This window comes from Copadichromis virginalis, linkage group LG1 (assembly GCF_057382275.1).
Source record: "Copadichromis virginalis isolate Kocher_CV1m ecotype Utaka linkage group LG1, C_Virginalis_male_GT1.1, whole genome shotgun sequence".
Classification (NCBI taxonomy): domain Eukaryota; kingdom Metazoa; phylum Chordata; class Actinopteri; order Cichliformes; family Cichlidae; genus Copadichromis; species Copadichromis virginalis.
This window is the reverse complement of record NC_140618.1, coordinates 25,484,767-25,505,210: the sequence shown is the minus strand read 5'-3', so window position 1 is coordinate 25,505,210 and position 20,444 is coordinate 25,484,767. Positions and strand designations below refer to the sequence as shown.

Here is a 20,444-nt window from a genome sequence, read left to right as displayed (position 1 = left end):
AATTGCGGAGCTTTTGAGTTTTCGCGATACAGCGAGGCCGTGGCGCCACGGCGAATTTTGATGACTCGCCATGAAAATCTTATTGCCTCTCATTCTGTCATTGTCCGATCTGGACCAAAGACCACACATATAAGGCTTCACCCCTGAACATATTTCAACTGCCATATTTGACATCAGGGAGAGTGCCACCTAGTGGGAACAGGAAATGTCATGTTTTACACTTTGGGGTACAGTATAATGATGGGTGACATCTGCAGCCTCAAATTTCGCCAGGAAAGCCATAAGCAGTTCTTGGGGTACAGTGAAAACTGACTTTTCACAAAAGGGTGTGACCTCAGCAGCATGGCGAACTTTGATGTCTCGCCATGAAGAAACAAATTAGTATAACTCCATGAAATCCAGTCGGATTAGTACCAGATTTTAAACTGAACGGCGCAGCCACCACGGTGAAAGATGAAGTGGCTTTTGTGGGGCTTGGAAAGTTTATAGAGGCTTGAAATTTGGCCCACACCTCCAATGTGATGAAAGCTTTGTTTTTATGTGATCATTTTCATTGAATAGCGCAAAATGGCTACACAGCGCCCCCTACAAAATTTCAAAACCACAGCCCCTGCTCTGTGTTTTATCTATGAGTCTGAGACCTTGTAAGCTTATGGAAGATATCAAGATGTACAAAAAGTCTCTTGGAGCAATATCCCAAATCCAACAGGAAGTCAGCCATTTTAAAATTAATGTGTAATTTTGGTGCCATTTTCCCCTCTTTTCAGGCACCGTACTTTAACGAACTCCTCCAAGGGATTTCGTCAGATTGAAGCTATCTCTTGTGTGTCGAATCTAAAGACCTCTGTGATGTTAAATTGCGAAGCTTTTTACGTTCCGGGAAACGGGGTGGTCATGGCGACACGTGGAGTTTCAATCACTCGCCAAAGAGCAGTAATCTGCTGTCACTCAAAAACACAATGTCCAATCTCTCCCAAAGGTCGCAGATTTGATGAGACTTGAGGTCGGAAATGTTTGGTATGCCATTTGTCAGTAATGGTTAGAGCGCCACCTAGTGGGACGACTATAATCGTGGTAGAATGAGATTAAATGTTAGCTGGTGGTTGAATGCATGAATTCCATCAATGTGACATGAGATCGGACGTGCTGGTTTTCGAAGTTGGGCATGGCTCGACACGCCGGGGTGCGAGGGCCCTCATAACGCTGCTTGCAGCTTTAATTATTATTTTTAACTCAAAGCTGGTTACTCAGGTGTATGTTAAATATTCAGCTGAGAGATTTTTGTTGTATTACAGACTGGTTCGTTATGATGATACTTTTCATTATCCACAATTTTACTCAAGAACATATTGAACCAACTCTAATCAGTCAAACTAGAACTTAAACTGTTTAACTGTTAAAGAGACCCCTGAACACAATTGTGAGGGGGGGGGGGAAATCCACCCCTTTAACTTACTGTACTGCAACACCTTAGATTAATCACTTATTCATACTATATTACAACATTGTACCAGTATTGAATGTCAACTTTCTATTTAATTGAACAATCACTGTATATACTCTTGATGGATTTTAATGTGAAATACAGTAGACAGGTTCTTCCAGCTATGTATAGTGTACAACTCATCACACCTGAACATTTACTGCTAAGCATTTTCTTCACCGTGACTCATTTTCTAGACTAAAGTGCAGAATTTCATGTTTAAACAAAAGGAAATGTTTACCAAACTACACAACCATTTCATACAGCACAGACCTAAGAATATTAATCACATATTTACACTGCTGCGTGTTTGTTTCACACACAGTATGTACAGCAGTCACAGTGACTCAGTTTAAATAAAAAATAAAAAAAGTGCAAACATCTGCTGGAATGAGTGCTGAATTTAAGTAACAGGGAGAGGTCAGGATTCTTCAGCAGTGATACGAGAGCGACAGGTCGCCCGGAGCTTAGTCAAGGTTGCCATGGAGAGACTTCCTGGTTCAGTGAAGATTTTCTAGGAAAGGCAAGAGAAACGGGGATTAAAGGATTACTAAAAAGGAAAAGTAATATCTCTAATCTTTCATCCCGTAAAATGACTCATGATGATTTTTAAGAGTTGTAGGGGTCTTTACCTGCATGAATGTGTGGCACTCCTCTACAAATGGTCCGTGTGTGATCTGCTTGAAGCTCTGGCAGACATCTGGCAGTGACTGGGACTGCTGAATCAGATCCTGGTTGTGATGGATCAGAGTCAGAGCTACGCGGAACAGGATTTTCGAGCCCTCGTAGAACAAACAATCCCAGATCCGCAGAACAGTCTGGGAAAAGCAGCAGCAAAGCACTGAATCCCAACAACAAAGTAGTGCACAACATGAAGAGTAAACCATATGTAAAAGGTTCTACTGAACAGAGCTTGGGAAGTATTAATGCAGGTTAACAGCATTTTTGCAGTAGTTTGCAGGGTCAAACAGGCCTCCTGCTCAATTAGAATCAGCTGTCTTTATTAACTTTAGTAGATGTAATGAAGGCAAGTACAATTTTCACCTCCTTTTCAATTTACCTTAAAAAATTTTCCAGTGTTTTTAAGCTCTTAACTTTTATTTTTAAGCATTTTTCATGGTAGATGTTTGTAACAGTGGATGAAGGAAAACTTCACATCACCCCCAAACTCTTCCTGTTCAGGTATCATTTCTGACACTAGAGAAAAGGAGGTGTTTGACTCTGCTGGCAGTTCAGCTACATTCAGACTTGCATAGTGGTTCAAAAGCCGTTTAATTACTTCTTTTGCCATTTGTGTATAATTAACTACAGAAACTACAAACAGCATTGGCTTAAAAAAGTCATTTATTTTATAAACTATTTTACCTTTACCATTTCTTCCCTGCTGTGTAATGTAATGTGAGGTCACCTCCACACACATGTGCATAGAGCACGTGTACAGCGGCAGTGCTCACACAGCGGCCATCTCACCACTGCTGTTTGTTCAGAGAAGTTGGTGCATGCAGATTTGACCCACCTGGACAAAGCTCACAGTAACTTTGCCATAAATTGTGGTGCTTTTACATATTTATGCATTTACAAAAACAAGCAGTTACTTGTAATAATTTTGTAGTTTCCTCAGCACTGCTGCTAAAAATGCAAATACAAATTTGACTATTTTCTGTATTTCTAGTGTCTTTTTTTAATGTAGAGAGGTGCAAAATAGTGGGGAGAATTTTCTTTTCCTTTCATTTTTCACATCCAACTTGTTATTTTCCACTTTCTCTGCAAGTGTTACACCCTCCTACAGCAGTTGTATCTGGGGAACAAACATAGCAGCTCACACCCTCCTGAAGGTCAACAGAGGGAGACAGAAACAATAAAGACTGCTGTATAAAGTGGGTTAGCTGCACTGGATTAATTAAACACAAGGAATAAAACAAAAGTTGTCATTTTTATCGAAACCCACTAAAAAAAAAAAAAAAAAAGGGCTGTGATGAAGCACGAGTATTTAGTAAATAATCTGACTATTTTTCAGATATTACAACTACATGTCAATAAAAAAAAAAAAAAGTTTTGTGGCAGTACTGATAGGAGTTGGATCATGAGTATGAAACGCTGATCACAGACACACTCACCTCTACAGGCAAGATGTCTATGTAGAGACAGATGAACCACCGGGAGACCACCAGGGTCCACATGACGTTATGGTCCACCATGATCTGCCATACTGGCGGGATTTTTACCTTCACCAGCTCCCCTAACACCTCCTGATCTGTCTTCAGACCCAGCATGGCTGGACTGTAGTAGTCTGTAACCACAACGCAGACACACATCGTTGATAAGAACAAAGCAATATATGCAATACAACACCTGAATGAAGAGCTTAAATGTAAATTTAATAAACATTTCTTGTTTGACTACAAGATCCAAATGAAAAGAGTGCAGCTCTGAAGCCACACACAGAGGCCACGTGATAGGATTATTCTTAGCCTACAGCACTGGTACCCAAAGGGCCTGGACGCATACACACCTGTCACAAGATCGGCTCTGTACTACAAAGCAGGATTTCAACTTATCCGCATAACTTCCGGGTTAACCCTGGGGTTTCTGTAATTTGAAGCTGGTTCACTTTATACTACGTTATATTGCCAAGGTAACTTCTACTGTTTCCCTGATGAGCATCAGTAAATAGTTTCACAGGTGCAATTTTATTGCTTCAGCTTTCTTTACAGGCTTAAAATGGGCAAAACGTTTTTACAGCACATATTTTACAGTCTTACTGACTAAAGCTCTTAAAGGGCACACATGTAGTACTAGATACTAAATTGAGACACACTGGTTATATTGAACGTGCTTCATAGCACAGGGCTCAGAGTGGCAGTAAGTGAATGCACAGAAACACTCACCTGGTAAAATTCTGCCGAGCAGTGCCTCCATCAGCCAGAAGGATTTCTCTTCATCTTTTGTGACGATGAGTAGATACCCAGCGATGAAGTTCATCCCCTGAAGCCAAAGACACACAGTTAGGTTTCACATGAGTCCTGTAATCCTGCCTGAGCACACTGTATCAGACAGAAGAGCTCTTTAATAAAGCATCTAGGGCACAGAGCAGTAAGTGTACACTGACTGAATGGGAATTAAGAAAAAAAAAAAACAACAACCACTGAGTATAATTAAAGATAAATGGATTCTATTTATGCCTGGCAACAAATGTAACATCAACACACCCTTGTTTAAATTGCAAACCAAGTTGCATATGATCTGGTGAATGGAATTTGGCTTTCATATGCTAATAATAACCACAGTCAGTTGGCATAGACACATAAAGCCTCTTTCTGGACACAGAGGCAAATTATTGGTAAGTGTTGATGATAAAGTAACTTCATTAAGGATAAAAACTGCTGTTTTTATTTACAGTTTACATTACTGTACATTTTAACCCCGCAGCACAACTCTTAAATGATGGACCAACGCAAGGTGGCTTTGCTGAAATCCAAACTAATATCACAGAATAATAATACTAGATTTTTTGCTTTACCTCATTACATTATCATTCCTTAAATATTATTCAAAATCCACATCAGGGTAGAATCTGTGGCGCTGAGCCGTACCTGACAGTAGCCCACAGCTGGATTGTGGTGTCCATAGGCCAGCAGCACATTGTACAGAGCTTTCTGCATACATGGGTTTGACGTCTTGTGGAAGTGGATGTTTTCCGGGAATGTTCTGTTCAAGTCTGAAAACGAGAGACCACAAGGACACCGATCACACTGTGTGTGGAGTGTTTGTATACACGCTGTAACAGATAAGGAGCAGGAAACTGAAACCCTGCTTTTAAATGTGAGACCGTGTCAGTCTAAACATTAACTTGAATATTTGGACTTTGTGTCTTTTATTCTGAAACGGGCTCGGAAAACATGGAAAAATGTTTCCATTCTGATGACCAGAAATCCAAGCATTTCTTCCAGGCACTGCTCACCACTTGGCTACAAACACCCCTAAGGTGAAACACAGAGGTGGTATTATTATAGTAAATGGACCGGCACTCTTATAGCGCCTCTCAACTGAGAACTCAAAGTCGGGGATTGATTCACCGACTGGTAGACGATTCACTCTACCACCAGAGCCACAGTCGCTCAATGTGGTCCATTATGTTGCGTCTGTGTTGCATGCAAATTATTTGAGTGACTTTCACACGCGTTGCTATAACAACCCCAGGCACTTTGAGGTGGTGGTACTCAATTGTAATGAAAAACCACTGAAACAGAATAGAGTCGAGCTGAGTAGGTACTAGTGAAATAGAGGGTTAAGGAGTTGCTTTGTGAGTTTAGGAGAACCTGAAGGAATAAAGAACCAAAACACTGAAATCCAGGTGCGCAAAGCCTGTAGAGGTTTATTTCATTTTTTATTTCACAAATAAATAAAGATATTAAAATGAAGACAAAGACACAACAAAGCTAAATTTTACAGAGCTTTTAATTGCAAATACTTAAAGTTTGTGTGTCAAAAAGTTAATCTAATATTAATTTTGGCCAATCATAATTTAAATGGTGGAGAATATTTCACATCTTCAGCAATAAGCTGTACCCTTAGCTTATTGCTGAAGACGTGAAATATTCTGAGTGAGAAACTGAACAGGCTGACCTGTCTTGATGGTCTCCACAAGTTTGGGGTCGTGCTCAGCTCCCAGCAGGGACTGGTAGTGCCCTGGGTTCCTCTCCAATTGATCTTGAGCCCCACTGGCTGCCATCCAGATCAGAGCCCGGTGCTCATTGGGAATTCCTTTGCGTACGTAACGCTTTACTGGAACAGAGGGGAGTATTTATGTTGAGTTCACATTTATGGACTATGAACTGTGTGAGTTTGTTTTGTTTTCATACTCACATTTCATATTCTTCTGCACCTTGCTTTTGCCCTTCAGTAGTTTGGACCACTTGATGGCTCGTCGGGTGAGCACAACTAGATACTCAGACATGAGCTCCTCATATGACTCATAATCAAAGTCCTCTGACCGCTTGAAGCCATACGGATCCACTCTGAGAAAAGTGGACAAAGTTACAAACTACTTCAAAGAAGCAAGTTATCGAAATAGTTTTCAGGCTCGTCATCATCAAAGCTTAAAAAACAAACAAACTGGAAAACATTTATTTAAACAGGAAGTGTACCTTTGTGTTGTGATTCTTTGAGCGTGAGCCAAGACAAGCTGAGTAGATATCAAAAAATTGCTTTGTTTTATTAATGTTGTGTTTTATAAATACCAATAGCTCCATCTGTAATCTGGTCCTACAGTACGTGAAGAAGTTGTGGCTGTAGGTGGCTCAACCTTACGAATTAGGTAACACAATAATCTGATTAACCCAAGAGCAAAGTCGTCCCTTGAAGAAGAAATGCTCCTACTCCACCGTCACACAAGAGTCTGGATTTGCAGAAACTACTTTACAGTGAAAAATAAACACACAAACTTTAAAATTATCTTCATGCAAAGGTTAAGTTTCTCCTCTGAGAGTGTCCTTATTGCCAAAGCAACAGTAAGCACAGACATTGGATGTATCAGTGTTGATGTTACCAATGTGTCATCTGATTTGTCGTGCTGGTTTGTGTTCACAGTTCCACTTCACATACAGTAAACAACTGTATGTGCAGTATGGAGTATATATATATATAAACGTTAGTAAATTCAAGAGCGTTTCCAATCAGTACCACCACCTGTACATCGAAACGAAGCTTATTCACTGTAAACCACAGCTGACAAAAATCCCTCTCATAGGGAGTTAGCAACATTTTGTAAAAAGGTGTTGATTCATTATCAGTGTGATGGCTCTAAATTTACTCTCCATTAGAGAGTAAACTCTTTATACAGCTTCTTATTTTGTCATAAACATATATGCTTACAGTGGTGCATGCTTATAGTAAACATGGAGTGAGTCTGTGAAAGCTCAGAGCCTCAGTTTCAGACATTTTTTTTCTACTCTTGGGTCTTTATGATGACAGGCACCTTGCTCTGGTTATGAGCAAAGAAACCCCACTCAACCGCTATTCAAACCATCTGTTTGTAAGGAGCAGCCAATCAGACACCAGGGCAGCGCAAAAGATAAGTAAGGGTTATTTTTTTAACGGTAAATTATTCAGAACTACTCTTGTAGAATCCAAATATAAAAACGTGGAGCCATTAATCAGTACGATATGTAGCTTTTGAGTAATAATGTTTACAGGACGAAGTAAAATCCAAAAGTACAGCCTCCAAATGACCACTACAATGAAGTCAAAGTTAACAAAGCCCTGTAGAAGAGTGTTAACAAAGCATTAACATTATAATTCTCATGAAGGTGGGATTTATTATGGGTCTGCATTAGTTTGGGTGAATTCAGTAACGTGGCAGTTATTCAGTGGAGTAAACTTCAAGTAATTGTAATTTAATCCTAAGCTTTTTACACACGTACAATACTCTGTAATACTTCAGTACTCACAGTAGACACTTTTTGATATATGTGAACATGGTGGGGAAAAATACTAAATAAAAATACTAAATACAGTCAACATCAGTTTTGGCGGCCTGAAAACAAAATCTTTGTGATGCTAACACTGACTAATAACCTGACTCCTGTTTATATATGTTAGCTTTAGTCAGGTTTAAGCTACTATTACAGTAACCGTCAGAAGTACCTAACAGCTCAAATAAACAAAGTGATATCTGCTTCGTGATTTACGAAACTCAACTAACTTTGAGAGCAGAAAAATAATAACAAGTCGTATTTATTTATTTGTTTGTTTTAAGCTTTCTGTGATTATTAACCATTTTTCAACGTTACCTGTCCACCCTGTCTTTAGCTCCACGGTCGGCGGGGGAGCGGCTCCCGTTGCTCGGTTTGCTCTTCTCCATTACCGCCTCTAGTCCTGCTCCGGTGATATCCCTTGTATGTATCCGCCGTGTTGTTTGCTCCAAAGAAAAAAAAAGCTCACAGTTAACAAGAAAATCAAAGTTAGGGTAAGTTAGCCCCAAGCCTGACTTTTTTCCCCCATGTGTGCGAGCGGTGGGAAACCTGCTGAGACACAGCTGCTTTTCCCCGGAATTGGGGAGAGACTCATTCTTGTCTTTCGCGCGAACTAACAAGTTGTTTAGTGTCGTCCCATCCGTCAGACCGTGTTTGGTGAAAAAGTAGAGTTTTTCTCGAGTTTTATCGCCATCTACATGCACCTGTTGCTGCGGGTCCCAGGCGCGATAGAGTGCAGCTAACAAGCAAACACTGCGGTTTCCCTTTTTTCTATCCCCGCTCTAAAAGCCACTCGGGTGCTCGGTAACTTCCACTCCCGTTGTCATGGAGGATCTCGTACATGTGACGTATGTCCCGGGACACGCGCTTCAATCAATCCGTAATGCTGCTTTCGAGGGATTCCGTAACATCCCGTTTCAAAGCTCTCACGGGACAAACTATCAGCTATGTTGCATTCAGGAGGCTTTGGGGGAATACGATGCAGAGCTGTAGAGAAGTAGAAAAAGAAAAGGAGAAGATGTAAGCATTGTTCTAAGGTTTGAAATAAATCAGGTTAGGCTTTGCTCATCAGGTATAGAAACGCACAATAATAACTGCTTTAAAAGTAAAACACCCTTTCTTCTGGAAAGTTAAAAATGCTACTATTTTTCCACTATACGCACTATATTTTTGCTTATAAAAAACTTATAAGCAAATTAAAACTTACTTATAAAAAATAATAATAATAAGCCAAACACTGTTTGAACTCGTGCACTGGAACGAGGGTGTCTTAAAAGTACCAATGTGTCCTACTGCAAGTAAAAGCATCATAAATTGTAAGCAGCTCTCCCTGCAAGGCCACGTCACACAGGTGAACGTAGCCACGTGTTGGGCCGCTCTGTCGTAAAAAATATGCCTGAAATTAAATTAATATATGCTGTTTTGGTGACTCGGGACTACAAAAATAACTATAAATAAACATTAAAGGCCAAGCTCAAAGTAAATACGTGTCAAAGTATATCAAATTAATCGGTTTACCTGAGTTTTTGTCGTCCTTCCTTCAGCATAGATTCATGTTCAAAAAGTACCATGAGTGGTTAAAATAACATTCACTCTTTTTAAGGCTAGTTTGAAATCTCTTGAAAAATAAAAACAGCATAAACATCAAGCTAGTGTCATATTATGTCTCTGTGATGTCATCAAACCACTCTTCCTTCTTATGGCTGTGGTAACATTGATAAAAAAAAAAACTGATTTCCAGGAAGGCCTTTCAAAACAACAATAATATTGTTGTGACTGTTTAATGCAGCTCTTCTACCTGGACCTATTTTTAATATGTCATGTCATAGGAACAGGCGCTGAGTCATGACTATTTTTGAATCTGTGGACAGCAAACGCAACGACAAACAAGCAGCAGTCATAATAATTTGACCCAGGCTGATGATGACAGAAATTCCTAACCAAAACAGCAGCCAGAAGTATCAGTATGTGTTTGTGTTGCATGACTGAGTCTTAATATTAGACATTTAATGGATCTACATTAAAGACACACCAAATTTGTAGTTTTAACTATTCTCAACACAGTAACAATGAAGCTACGCTCTTTATCACCAGTAACTCTGAGGGTAAGCCTTGAGGTGTACAGGAAATGGAACAGGTTAGCCTCTATCCTTTCTACAACAACCTGTCTAGTGCTGTGATAAAGTATTTGCCCCCATTATTTTTATTATTATTTTATTATTTGTGTATTTGTCAAATTTAAATGTTTCCAATCAAGCACATTTGTAATATCAGAAAAAGATAACCCGAGTAAATATAAAATGTAGCTTTTAAATGATGATTTCATTTATTAAGGTGAAAAAAGCTATCCGGACCTACCAGGCCCTGTTTGACTGTTCACATCTCTGTATATACTACTTACTCTTAGTGCTTCAAAGTTACCACACTTTTTTCTTTCTTGTCTGAACAACCAAAAGCAAATACTTTTTAAAGGTAGACCTAAATAAAAATACAGGCTACTCTATGGTTAGCCATATAGAGTGTGCATTTGCAGCAGTTCAGTTCTTGTAACAGCGTCTTCACATGGGAACAGGAAGAATGAACTGAACAAGATTAAACCACCACATTTTCAGAACAGACTCTGATGACCCTGAAACGTTCATATGAGGGCATGTGTTTGTGCCCTTGGTAAGTTAAATAGGTAAACCATGTTAGTCTATGTCAAAGGGCCTTTGACAACCACACAGCTTAAAAATAACAATAAAGAACAATTTGAGTTTGCACATGTCCTTCAGTGATGGAGCACATGATTTTTACTGCTTAGCTAAAATGCACGAAAGAAAGTACTTTTTGACATTTTTAACATTTCAGTTTTTAATCATTTTGAAATTGTATTTAACCTCCTAGGACCTGGCACATATGTGGACATCACATTTTGGGACGTCTAGACCAAAATACTCTCTACAAGGGCCTGATATGCACTTAGGAGGACATTATGCCACTGTTCTATCAACATCTGAAACGAATCTCCTCATATGTGGATCTCATTTTTCTCAAAAACAAATTCTGGTAATTCTTTGTTTTTACATTCTTTAGGTCCCAATCAGCCCAAATAGCAATGAGAAATTAAAAATGCATGCCATAAAAGAGTTTGGGTCTTAGGAGGTTAAAGAACACTTTGCCCATTTTTCTAAAATAATATAAATACAAAACTTTACAAACATGTCACCTACCTGGCTAACAGATTTGGACAGCACTTTTGCCTCCCTCTGTCTCAGTTATACTCAACAATCTATACAAATGAATGAATATTATTAAGATGCACTATTAAGGTTCTAAGAACTTCATTAACCCAGTCAGCTGTATTTTGCTGTCGGTGACCTGAATGACACACATATGAAAATGGAAAATTTAGATTTTTAGAGTTCTGCTCCTGTCCTGTTTTGCATTTATTTAGAAAAAAAGAAATGAACAACCTAGATTCACTAACATATAATACTGTGTTGTTTCATTTTATTCATGGACAAATAGAAGGGATATTGCATTAAAGGGGTATTGCATGTAAAATATGTAGACAGAATACAGTTAAACTTAAACAGCAGTGTGTACTGTACAGTTCCTGAACATTTCATTGAGCACATTTACAGTAAATTCAGTCAGACCACAGCTTCAGAAAGAAAAGCAGTTTAAAGACAAATGAGTGTAACATCAGTGTTGTTTGTCTGCGCACAGATTTAAATGGCAACAACTCAACCATGACACACATTTGGTCTATCAGTAAAAATGTTAGTATTCTTGGGAGGGATATTGTATGTTGTAATATACCATAAATATGACAGAAGATACCCAACGGCACTAGACTTTGACTTTTTCCTAGTTTGTATGAGCCTGTGGATTGCAGCTAATTTGCTGTTTATAATATTAATTGAATAATACTAGTTACCTGGTGGTTCATTTGTAAGTCAGTATTGTCAGGGCAAACTGAAAACATGAATTTATCAGTCTAGAACGTGAAGGTGTCAGTAAATCGTATAACTTTGGGTTTATATGTTTGCTTGACTGATGGATCCCCGTAGTTGATTGTCGTGTACTTCGGTCTCTGCTTTGCATCCTCTCTCTTGTGTTGAGGTAAAGTTACAGCAGAGACCTGACTGTCTTCAAACGTTTCCTTACTGGCAGCATCTTCTAAAAGTCGAACGCTCTGCATCGTACTTGTGCCTTTACTGTCCACTGGTTTTGCTGCTTTTGTTTCCTCTTCGACCTCCCCGTCTCTTTCTTGTGATTCACCCTCTGCTGCTGTTCCTCTTCTGTGTGTAGGGAGGCTGATGCCATTACGCAGGCTTGGGTTAGTGTCTTGAAAGTTCTCCAGCGTCTTTAGTGCAGTGCTAAGAGCAGCCAAAGACGTATCAGATTGCGTTGGTGGAAGTGGATCGATAGGATTTATGATTTGTGGGGGCAGAGCTAATTGAGAGGAGGGATTATTCTGATCGGGACCTTGTTGATAACCAAAACTGTAAACACGTGGGATGACATACCTGGGCAACCTGCTTTGAACTGCCATAGGTCTTCGGGGATTTGCTTCTATGTTGTGATTGGTGTCGATGTGTGCGTGTGTAGAAAATTCCTTCATACTGGGTTTTGCATTGCCTTTGGTTATAGCAATGGAGGATTCACCTGCAGCTGATTCACTGAGAGACTGTTGCACATCTCCACCAGGACTAGCTGTTGTTATCCTCGCTGTCTTGTCCTGTTTTGGGCATTCTGAACTATTTGGACTGATTTCCTGCTCTAACTGCTCGAAAGAGGAATCTACACACATGGACCACACAGGAGAGCAGGTCCTGATTGTCACCACATGCCACTTGAGTGGAAACTCTACCTGAGGCAAGAGCCTGTAAGGTTCTGGGAACGACCACTCTGTCACAGAAGCTGAACAGAGCAGCTCTACATGTGCATATTTTAGTCTGTTGTTGCTACAATGTTCTTCATCATCACATTCTTCCCGTTGGACGCTGAAATCATAAGCTTGAGCCTTCACATGTTTTAATGAGCAGCAAACCTCATCATCTAAGCTCTTCTCTCCCATTTGCTCTGCCGTCAAATCTTTTCTGTCACCCGAGTGTGAGTGTGCCCGATCTTTCCTGTCATCCTGCACATTTCTAATTTCATCTTCTTTCGGCTCCGGCCTGAGAAGAATTTGATTCTCTGTGTTTGGTTTGTGGACACTTTGGACGCCCTCCTGTTCTCTTTCAAGAGAAGCTACCTTGTCTTTTACATTAACTGCCACTTTGACTCCTTGAGAACTCCTTTCATGAGAAATCTTTAAATCACTTCCCTGACACACAGTGGCCATGGTCTCGAACTTCTCCATAATGGAAGATAAGAGGATCCCTCTTCCAATGAGTCTTGGTTTGACCGGCTGTTTATTCAGCACTTTCTGCTCTTTTTGCTCAGCCATGGCAAACTTGGCCACCATATCCTTCACGCCGCCTTCTTTCTTCCGTTGTCTTTTGGCTCGTTCCCTCTTCTGCGTGCCATCCTCGCTGTCTCGGTTCATGTTACCCAGCAATCCTCTACTGCAGGGGAGAGTTCCCACCTCCCTCTGATGGGTGATGGGAGGTTTGGGTGTGGATCTTATGAATTTGGACTGGAGCAGCTGGAATGTGGTAAGGCGTCGGGGTATTAAGTCTCCTGCTGTATGATTTCCTTTGTTTCTTTGCGTCTCCACCCAGCGCTTTTCCGAGAGGTTTGAACTTGTCTCAGCAGTTTTCCCTCTGGTTATTTTTTCCGGTTCAGGCAGGTGAACAATTTCACAGTTTCTCTGAATTTGAGCCATTTTCACTGAAGACTCATTTCTTGGTTCAGAACGATGTTTGTTTCTTGCGTTTCTTTGTGATATATTATCTACATCTGGCTTTTCCGAGTTTCTATTTCTGGTGATCCACTTGGGCAGATCCTGTGTCAGGTATTGCAGGAGACTCTCGAGAATCCCACGGAGCACCGGACGGCATTTTGGATCTCTAATCAACTTCTTCAACATACTGGCATCCGGGATGTTAGCAGTTTTCTGAGAGTTTTGTCTACAGAGAATAGAGGACATGTAAAACCACCACTATTGTTTAAGCGCAGTCGTTACAGCAGAGAAGGGGGGACATTAGAGTTAGCTTTAAGGGAGTAATCGCCAGAATAAGTGCTTTAGAACTGCATGTCTTTGATTTCATGTTTTATTTCACCAGCAAGCAAAAGAAACCAACAACAAAAAAACAATACTTTTGCTGTAAATGGGAGTTCCAGCAGTCATTTTAACCCCGTAGCAAAATGTCCAGACTGGTAGCAAAGCAGCACGAATTAGATAATTAGTTCAGGAAACTGTGAGGGCGATTTGTGTAACAAGAAGGAAGTCTGATAGAATTATGAAGCTGTGCATCAAATTAAGGCGACAAAGAGAGCTGGGCACTTTACGTGTGATATAACTACACTTTAATTGTCACGTCATTTTAATATTAACTGTGTAGAGGTGCTTTGACAATGTGCTGCTGACAAGAGCATCAATAATAATCACGGTATTAGAACACAAAATTAATATTCTATGACTTAAAAACGTTAAAATCATCCCAACCACATCTCACATGCGCTAAAAATACATTTAATCTGGACTAAAAAGTACATAGTTCATGTTAAAGCAGGTTATAAAATAACCTTTTTTCCCCCACTGCTCTGTCATTTCAGTATAATTGAGGCATGTCATTAGTCGTTAGTATGTGAGGTACTAGAGTGCTGTGAAAAGAATATTTGCTCCCTTGTGACCTCCTGGATGACTCGTTGATGCGCTCTTGGAGTAATTTTGGTAGGCCGGCCATTTCTGGGAAGGTTCACCACTGTTCCAAGTTTTTTCCATTTGCGGATAATGGCTCAAAGCTTGTTTCGTTGGGATCCTAAAGCTTTAAGCTTTGTAACCCTTTCCAGACTGATAGAAGTCTCTCAGCTGTTTCTTTAGTGTTGCTTTCTGAGATCTTTTAGCCTACTTCACTTTCTCGGACAGGTTCTATTTAAGTCATTTTTTAACAGGTCTGCCAGTAATCATGCCTGTGGTTAATTATGATTCAACAAGGGGCCCAAATACTTTTTCACACAGGGGAAGCGTCAAATACTTTTCCATGGCACTTAAGGTGTTGCATTACCATCAACTGAATATTAGACTGACAGATAACAGACAATCCCACACAAAGCATTCCTCTCAGCTTTGTACGCTGGATAGTGTGACCCATAATAAAAGGTTATTCATGACAGATCTGCAACTAGATCTGTACATACTGATCCAAGGAAAACCAAGGATAGCACGACAAAAGTAGTAAGGAGGAAGCAGGCTACAACTTAAAACTACTAGAGTGATGTGCAGAGTCGCTGCTAGCCAGCAGAGTTCAGGCCAGTGAATATCAGGATTACTTGTCTATGCATTTCTCTGCAGATGATGCCTTGAACAGCGCCTCTCCCAGCTCCTCCAGGCGTTCTCTTTTGTCCACATCCTGGTGCAGACCTGGGGGAACCTGGCTCAGGCCGTGCAGGAGGCCATAAAGACATCCCGCAATCAGGCCCGTGGCTTCACTCTCACCTATAATTAAGTTACAAAGAGTATGAGTTACACTAAATATCACTTTCATAGCACTGTGAAGGACCTCAGAGCTGTAGCTCACACCTCCGTGGAACATGGCTCGTTTGCACAGCTCAGCCCAGTCACTTCCTGCGGCCAGAAGAGCGTCATAGGCAATCATGGGGGCATCGTGGCCTCTCCGGCCTGCGCGGCCCTCTGAACTCCAACGCTTGTATATCTGTACTGACAGAAAAACAGAGTTAACGGGCATGCAACATGCCTGTTAGGAACTATCATCTATTGGCATGAAATTCTGAAAGAAAAGCCTTACTTTGTCTGTTTCCTCAGCATCATAGCGATCAGGGAACAAAGCTTTGTTGTGTCCCTCCTTATCAATCTCTCGCTCTTCAAGGTAAAACTGCCACTTGGCCTCAAAGTAGAACCAGTTTTCCTGATACTCTGCATTAGAATACACATTCACACATCAACTTTCACAGACATTTGTGCACATATTAAATGCTTTTTCTTTCATACCACAGACAGGCCCGGCCTAACCTGCCATGTGCCGTATGGTTTTCCTGCAGTACTCCGCAGCTCGTGTGATGACCTTCAAGAGCTCACGACCCCATGTCACAAGAGGTTTTCCCTGGATGGCGTAGGATGCAAATAGTGCCGTTGTCAGGGAACCTAGAAAGCCTGAAGCCACAAATGAGATCACAAGACACTTCGCCTGATCAGTCTGCTGATAGCTCAGGCTCACCAGTTACATCCATAATAAATTTGTGTTCTTGCTGCTAAAACAGAAATACTACGCAGTCAAACAGCAGCTTAATTATCTGCCTGTGACAGATTTCTTAGGATTAGAAGCTGTTAACATCGTCACCTGTAGGGTGGTTGTGAGTCATTCTTCCAGCTTCAATGCTGACCTCCACCAAGCTATCTAATCTCTCTGGTTGCCAGTATCTCATGCCCACACACATGGCCTTGGAAGCTGCACCGAACCCAGACCCTGAACATGGAGACATGTATCCAGATACACGTTTCTGTACTGTATCAACCACTGTGGTCAGAAGTTTATGTACATAAGCTCATCATGGGTATGAATGTCATGGTACTTTGAGGCTTTTAATTTCTTTGAACTGTTCTTTGTCCAAGGTCAAATGATTGTACAGCATGTTTACTAACTTTTAAAAAAAAACTGGGTGCACAAGTTTGGACAAAAACCAAAATAAATTCAATCTACACAGGGTCAAATATATATAAATACACCCCCACTAATATTTTGTTAAGTGTCCCTTAGCGAGTTGCATCTCAACAAGTTTTTGGCAGCCGTCAACAAACTTCTGGCATATTTGTGTCTGAATATTTGACCACTCTTATTGGCAGAATTCATTTAACTGTGCAAGATGTTGATTTTAGGTGAAGTTGAAGAATTTGGAGGTAGTTCTCCTTCGTTCATCCACTTTGTGCAATGTACTATTATTCCTGGGAGGAACAGCTCCAGAGCATGATGCTACCACCACCATGCCTGACAGTTGGTACAGTGTTCTTACATTTGTCCTTGTCATTGTGGTCAAATAAAATTTTTCTCCAGAAGAGATTTAGCTTGTCTATGTGGACAGCTGCATATTTTAGTCCAGCTTAAAGGTGTTGGTTTTGGAGAAGGCACTTCTTTCTTGGTCTGCACCCTTTCGATCACAGGCGATGTAAAACTGGCTTCGCTGTGGATGACGAAGCTGGTGTTCCAGCAGTTTTCTGTATCTGCTAGGCTCGAGCCTTGGTGGTTCCTTGTATTTACATACAGTTGCTTGAACTGATGATCCTGGATTCTGCAGTTTGTTTTAGAAATATCTCCAAGAGACCTTTTCAGCTTGTATAAATCTTCAGTTCCCCCCTTTAATATCTTCACTGAGTTCCTTGGAGTTCCCCATTGTTTTGAGTATTGGTCAATCCAGTGAGTCCTGTCAAATAAATCCTTTTTATTCTCACAAAGAGAAACTACCTGTTACAGTCAACCATGATCACTAGCAAGAAGTTAATAGACCTTGTCAAGTTTAAAGACATAAGTGAGCCTGTATGTATACTTTTGACCCTGTGTGAATTACAGAAAATAAATTCAAACTTACAATCATTCCAACCTGGAACATTAGAACAAAAAATTATTACAAATCCATGATGACTGCATGTGAACCGTATGTGATCATGAACTATAAAATACAATTTACATATATATATATTTAAAATCTCCAGTGACCTTTTTCATTGAAAGGTGTGTGCCAGGCAAGCAGAAAGTTGTAAGGTTTGAGATGAGCACAGTTCTCCACTGTGGCGGGATCAGGGACTCGGCCCTGGAGAGACACCACGGCTTCAACGTAGAGACGCACCAGCTCTCTGTACAGGTCCTCCAGACACCAGTAATCTGGAAACACACACACACACACAAACCCCCGAGTCAAAGTCATTCATGCCTGGCGTGGAAGATGAGCTGAGTGGTGCTTTGATGAGCTAAATTTAGCCTCAGCCTGCCACACTGCTGATTAGCAGCGGCGTGCATGGAGTCACTTCCACACACTATGAGGTCAACTGGGAGCCACAAGCAGAGCCCGCAGACAGTGTGCTAGAATCTGTGGACTGTACATGTGTGTGTGTGGATTAGAGAGTGTCCGTGTGGACAGAGAAGAACCACCTTTTAGTCAGTGATTCATAACTTGTGATGAAGGACTCAGACCTTCACTCATAAAGAAGTCTGTCCACTCCAATGCATGTGTGGAAAGAAGGTGCTGGGAAAATATGAACTATTTTCTTTCAGATTTAATTTTTACTCACTGCTTTAAAGAAGACTGTGTAATGTAATTACTTTAATGAGTAATAATTGCTGTAACATTTGCTTTTACTTTGTCCCTGTAAGTCCAGTGACAGGGCAAACATTGAGAAGCGCAGCATACATTACACTCCATGTGCTGTTATCTGGCTGCTGTGTGTATGTGTGCATAAGTGCATATGTGCAGGCATGTTGGATTGTTGCTAAATAGAGCTTGCTAATCTCAAAATATGTCATCACCATTCTTTCTCAGGACCACTGTCACTGGCTTTGAGCCACATCTGCAGGCACACATGATACCAGCAGATTACAGAGGAGTCAGGCCTGCTATTGTTCCCGACAGCGGAGCAGAGGACAGGCTTTTCCAAAGTAGTCTATTTTGGACTCTTCTGTCCTGGAAACTTCGAGCCACATTGCGGGAGCTCAAGAGGGCATTTGGGTGAGGGCCTGCATAGTAAGGTTCCCGTTAAGATTTTTGTCTTTGATCCCCCTGTGGCAGAGATGGATCAGGGTATGTGAGGTTTTGTCATTCAGTTTTGATTTGCCAAAACGTGATTAGCAGCTTCCTTTGCCCGTATAGAAGCAGCTATTCTGGTCCCTCTGAGCACAGAGAGATTAGAGCCAGTCTGAACAGGCCAGATGCTACGTGTCTATTTTTGCATCAAATCAGGGTTGCGTCCGTGAACACAAAAAGACGGACCATTATTGGTTTTCTGTGAAGTTGGGTGTAAAATATGTGTTTTTATCTTGATCAGAATCACAATCATAAATCATAATTGTCATTAATCCCAAACGTACCTGTTACAAGTGCTTCTGCTGTGGTCATGTGCATCAGCGCAGCATCACTTAGGGGCCAGTTATCAGGATCCAGTTTTAGGGCCGCCAGTCCCCCCAGAGAGGCCAGTTCCTCTTGGATTATCTTTCCCGAGGTGCACCTTTCCCAACGGCCCTTTCTGTAGCCCAAGGCATCTCCTGCAGCACTTAAAACCATGGCTGCCTTGAATTTCTCCATGCTGCTTTTTGATCTGGGTCCTTTTAGGTGTACTTTACTACCTCAAAAAACAAGAAACAGATCAAACTTTCTTCCCCCAAAACATCCTAAAGAAGTTCAAAAAGCTTCTCCAGCTCTCGAGGTTTTTGTCAAAACTCCCATTTTCCTTTGTTCGTGACACATCAGAGCTCTACTGCCTTCCCCATCCTCGCAGCTCTCTTGTAGTTTCTCATTAGTTTCTAGCAGACAAACTCTTAAGGGCGGGCAAACACGAAAGCATCGTGTTATCAGCCTCAGCTTCATTGAGCTGGGCGGTGGTGAGTGATCAGGTGTCTCCTAAAAAGGCAATCCCCCCGGTACCAAAGCCAAAAAGCTGGGTGGCTTGGTGTGGAATGGTAACAGGGGCCGGACACACTGGAGAAGATGCTAATGTGCTGTGGGCTCGAGTGCAAGCTTGTCAGCTGGTGCTGGACCTTGTTGAGAATCCTCCTGTCCCATGAGAGAGGAGTAAGAGGGGAGCATCAGTGACCCCCTGATACCATATAAGCTCAAGAGCTCAACACTTTAATCCCTCCTTCAGTGTTTTAAGCATCTTTATTCATCACCTCCTCTGACATCAGCAGCTGATCTATGCTTCAGTTATGTGCACTGGTAGAGACCTGTTCTCAGTTTCTTTAATCCCTACTTGGTTAACTGCAAATTACACAAATGTGCCACACCCAACCCTTATTTACATTCATCAGCTGCCCTTATTATTATACTCAGAGTAACACTAGACAAAGCATTACCAGAAGAACAATGATCATGATGATATACAGCAGGAATGCAAGTTGATAAGAGGCAACTGTTAACAAGTAGCCATTTTACATACACTCAAACATGATGGGCAACTCGTCCTCAGCAGGAGGATGTTTTCTCCCCTCCCATTTCCTGCTGATTTTTTTTAAAACATCTCTGAAATCACTGTGCTGGGTTTGTGTTAAGTGCAACTGGACATAAACAACTTTTATATAACACAAATGTATTATTATTATTATTATTATTATTATTATTATTATAAATTGGTATGTGTTGTTCAATATGAGCTGAAAGAACTTTTTTAAAAA

At 40.9% G+C, this 20,444-nt stretch overlaps 2 protein-coding genes across 3 annotated transcripts; both read right to left on the bottom strand.

The window, feature by feature from the left end:
* Window positions 1–1,516: 1,516 nt before the first annotated feature.
* grtp1a (growth hormone regulated TBC protein 1a) lies at window positions 1,517–8,819 on the bottom strand. Of its 2 annotated transcripts, XM_085456443.1 has the most exons (9): window positions 8,506–8,819; window positions 8,275–8,402; window positions 6,350–6,501; window positions 6,110–6,268; window positions 5,077–5,201; window positions 4,372–4,468; window positions 3,601–3,773; window positions 2,116–2,301; window positions 1,517–1,997 (listed from the first exon to the last, which is right to left on the bottom strand). In XM_085456443.1, exons 2-9 carry the CDS (start codon window positions 8,343–8,345, stop codon window positions 1,905–1,907), a joined length of 1,056 nt encoding a protein of 351 aa, XP_085312569.1. In that variant the 5' UTR covers window positions 8,346–8,402; window positions 8,506–8,819; the 3' UTR covers window positions 1,517–1,904. The 2 variants fall into 2 exon arrangements, with proteins under 2 accessions (XP_085312569.1, XP_085312560.1); XM_085456434.1 differs by having other exon boundaries at window positions 8,275–8,819.
* Window positions 8,820–11,478: 2,659 nt separating this feature from the next.
* On the bottom strand, window positions 11,479–19,554 carry adprhl1 (ADP-ribosylhydrolase like 1). The gene is made up of 8 exons (XM_085456420.1): window positions 19,146–19,554; window positions 17,781–17,945; window positions 16,410–16,535; window positions 16,082–16,222; window positions 15,858–15,985; window positions 15,632–15,764; window positions 15,382–15,547; window positions 11,479–14,015 (listed from the first exon to the last, which is right to left on the bottom strand). The coding sequence occupies exons 1-8, from the start codon at window positions 19,357–19,359 to the stop codon at window positions 11,939–11,941; spliced, it is 3,150 nt and encodes a 1,049-aa protein (XP_085312546.1). The 5' UTR covers window positions 19,360–19,554; the 3' UTR covers window positions 11,479–11,938.
* Between the last annotated feature and the right edge of the window lie 890 nt (window positions 19,555–20,444).

What these genes read in the sequence shown, in the direction of transcription:
- grtp1a (XM_085456434.1), bottom strand. Translation starts at nt 8,345, where the DNA reads ATGGAGAAGAGCAAACCGAGCAACGGGAGCCGCTCCCCCGCCGACCGT. An exon ending in GCTAAAGACAGGGTGGACAG is followed by an intron (nt 6,502 to 8,274) that starts GTAACGTTGAAA and finishes CACTTTTCTCAG; the next exon opens with AGTGGATCCGTATGGCTTCA. An exon ending in TGTGGAGACCATCAAGACAG is followed by an intron (nt 5,202 to 6,109) that starts GTCAGCCTGTTC and finishes TCTCGTTTTCAG; the next exon opens with ACTTGAACAGAACATTCCCG.
- adprhl1 (XM_085456420.1), bottom strand. Translation starts at nt 19,359, where the DNA reads ATGGAGAAATTCAAGGCAGCCATGGTTTTAAGTGCTGCAGGAGATGCC. An exon ending in CACACCTTTCAATGAAAAAG is followed by an intron (nt 16,536 to 17,780) that starts GTCACTGGAGAT and finishes CTCCATGTTCAG; the next exon opens with GGTCTGGGTTCGGTGCAGCT. An exon ending in ATGCTGAGGAAACAGACAAA is followed by an intron (nt 15,765 to 15,857) that starts GTAAGGCTTTTC and finishes CTGTCAGTACAG; the next exon opens with ATATACAAGCGTTGGAGTTC.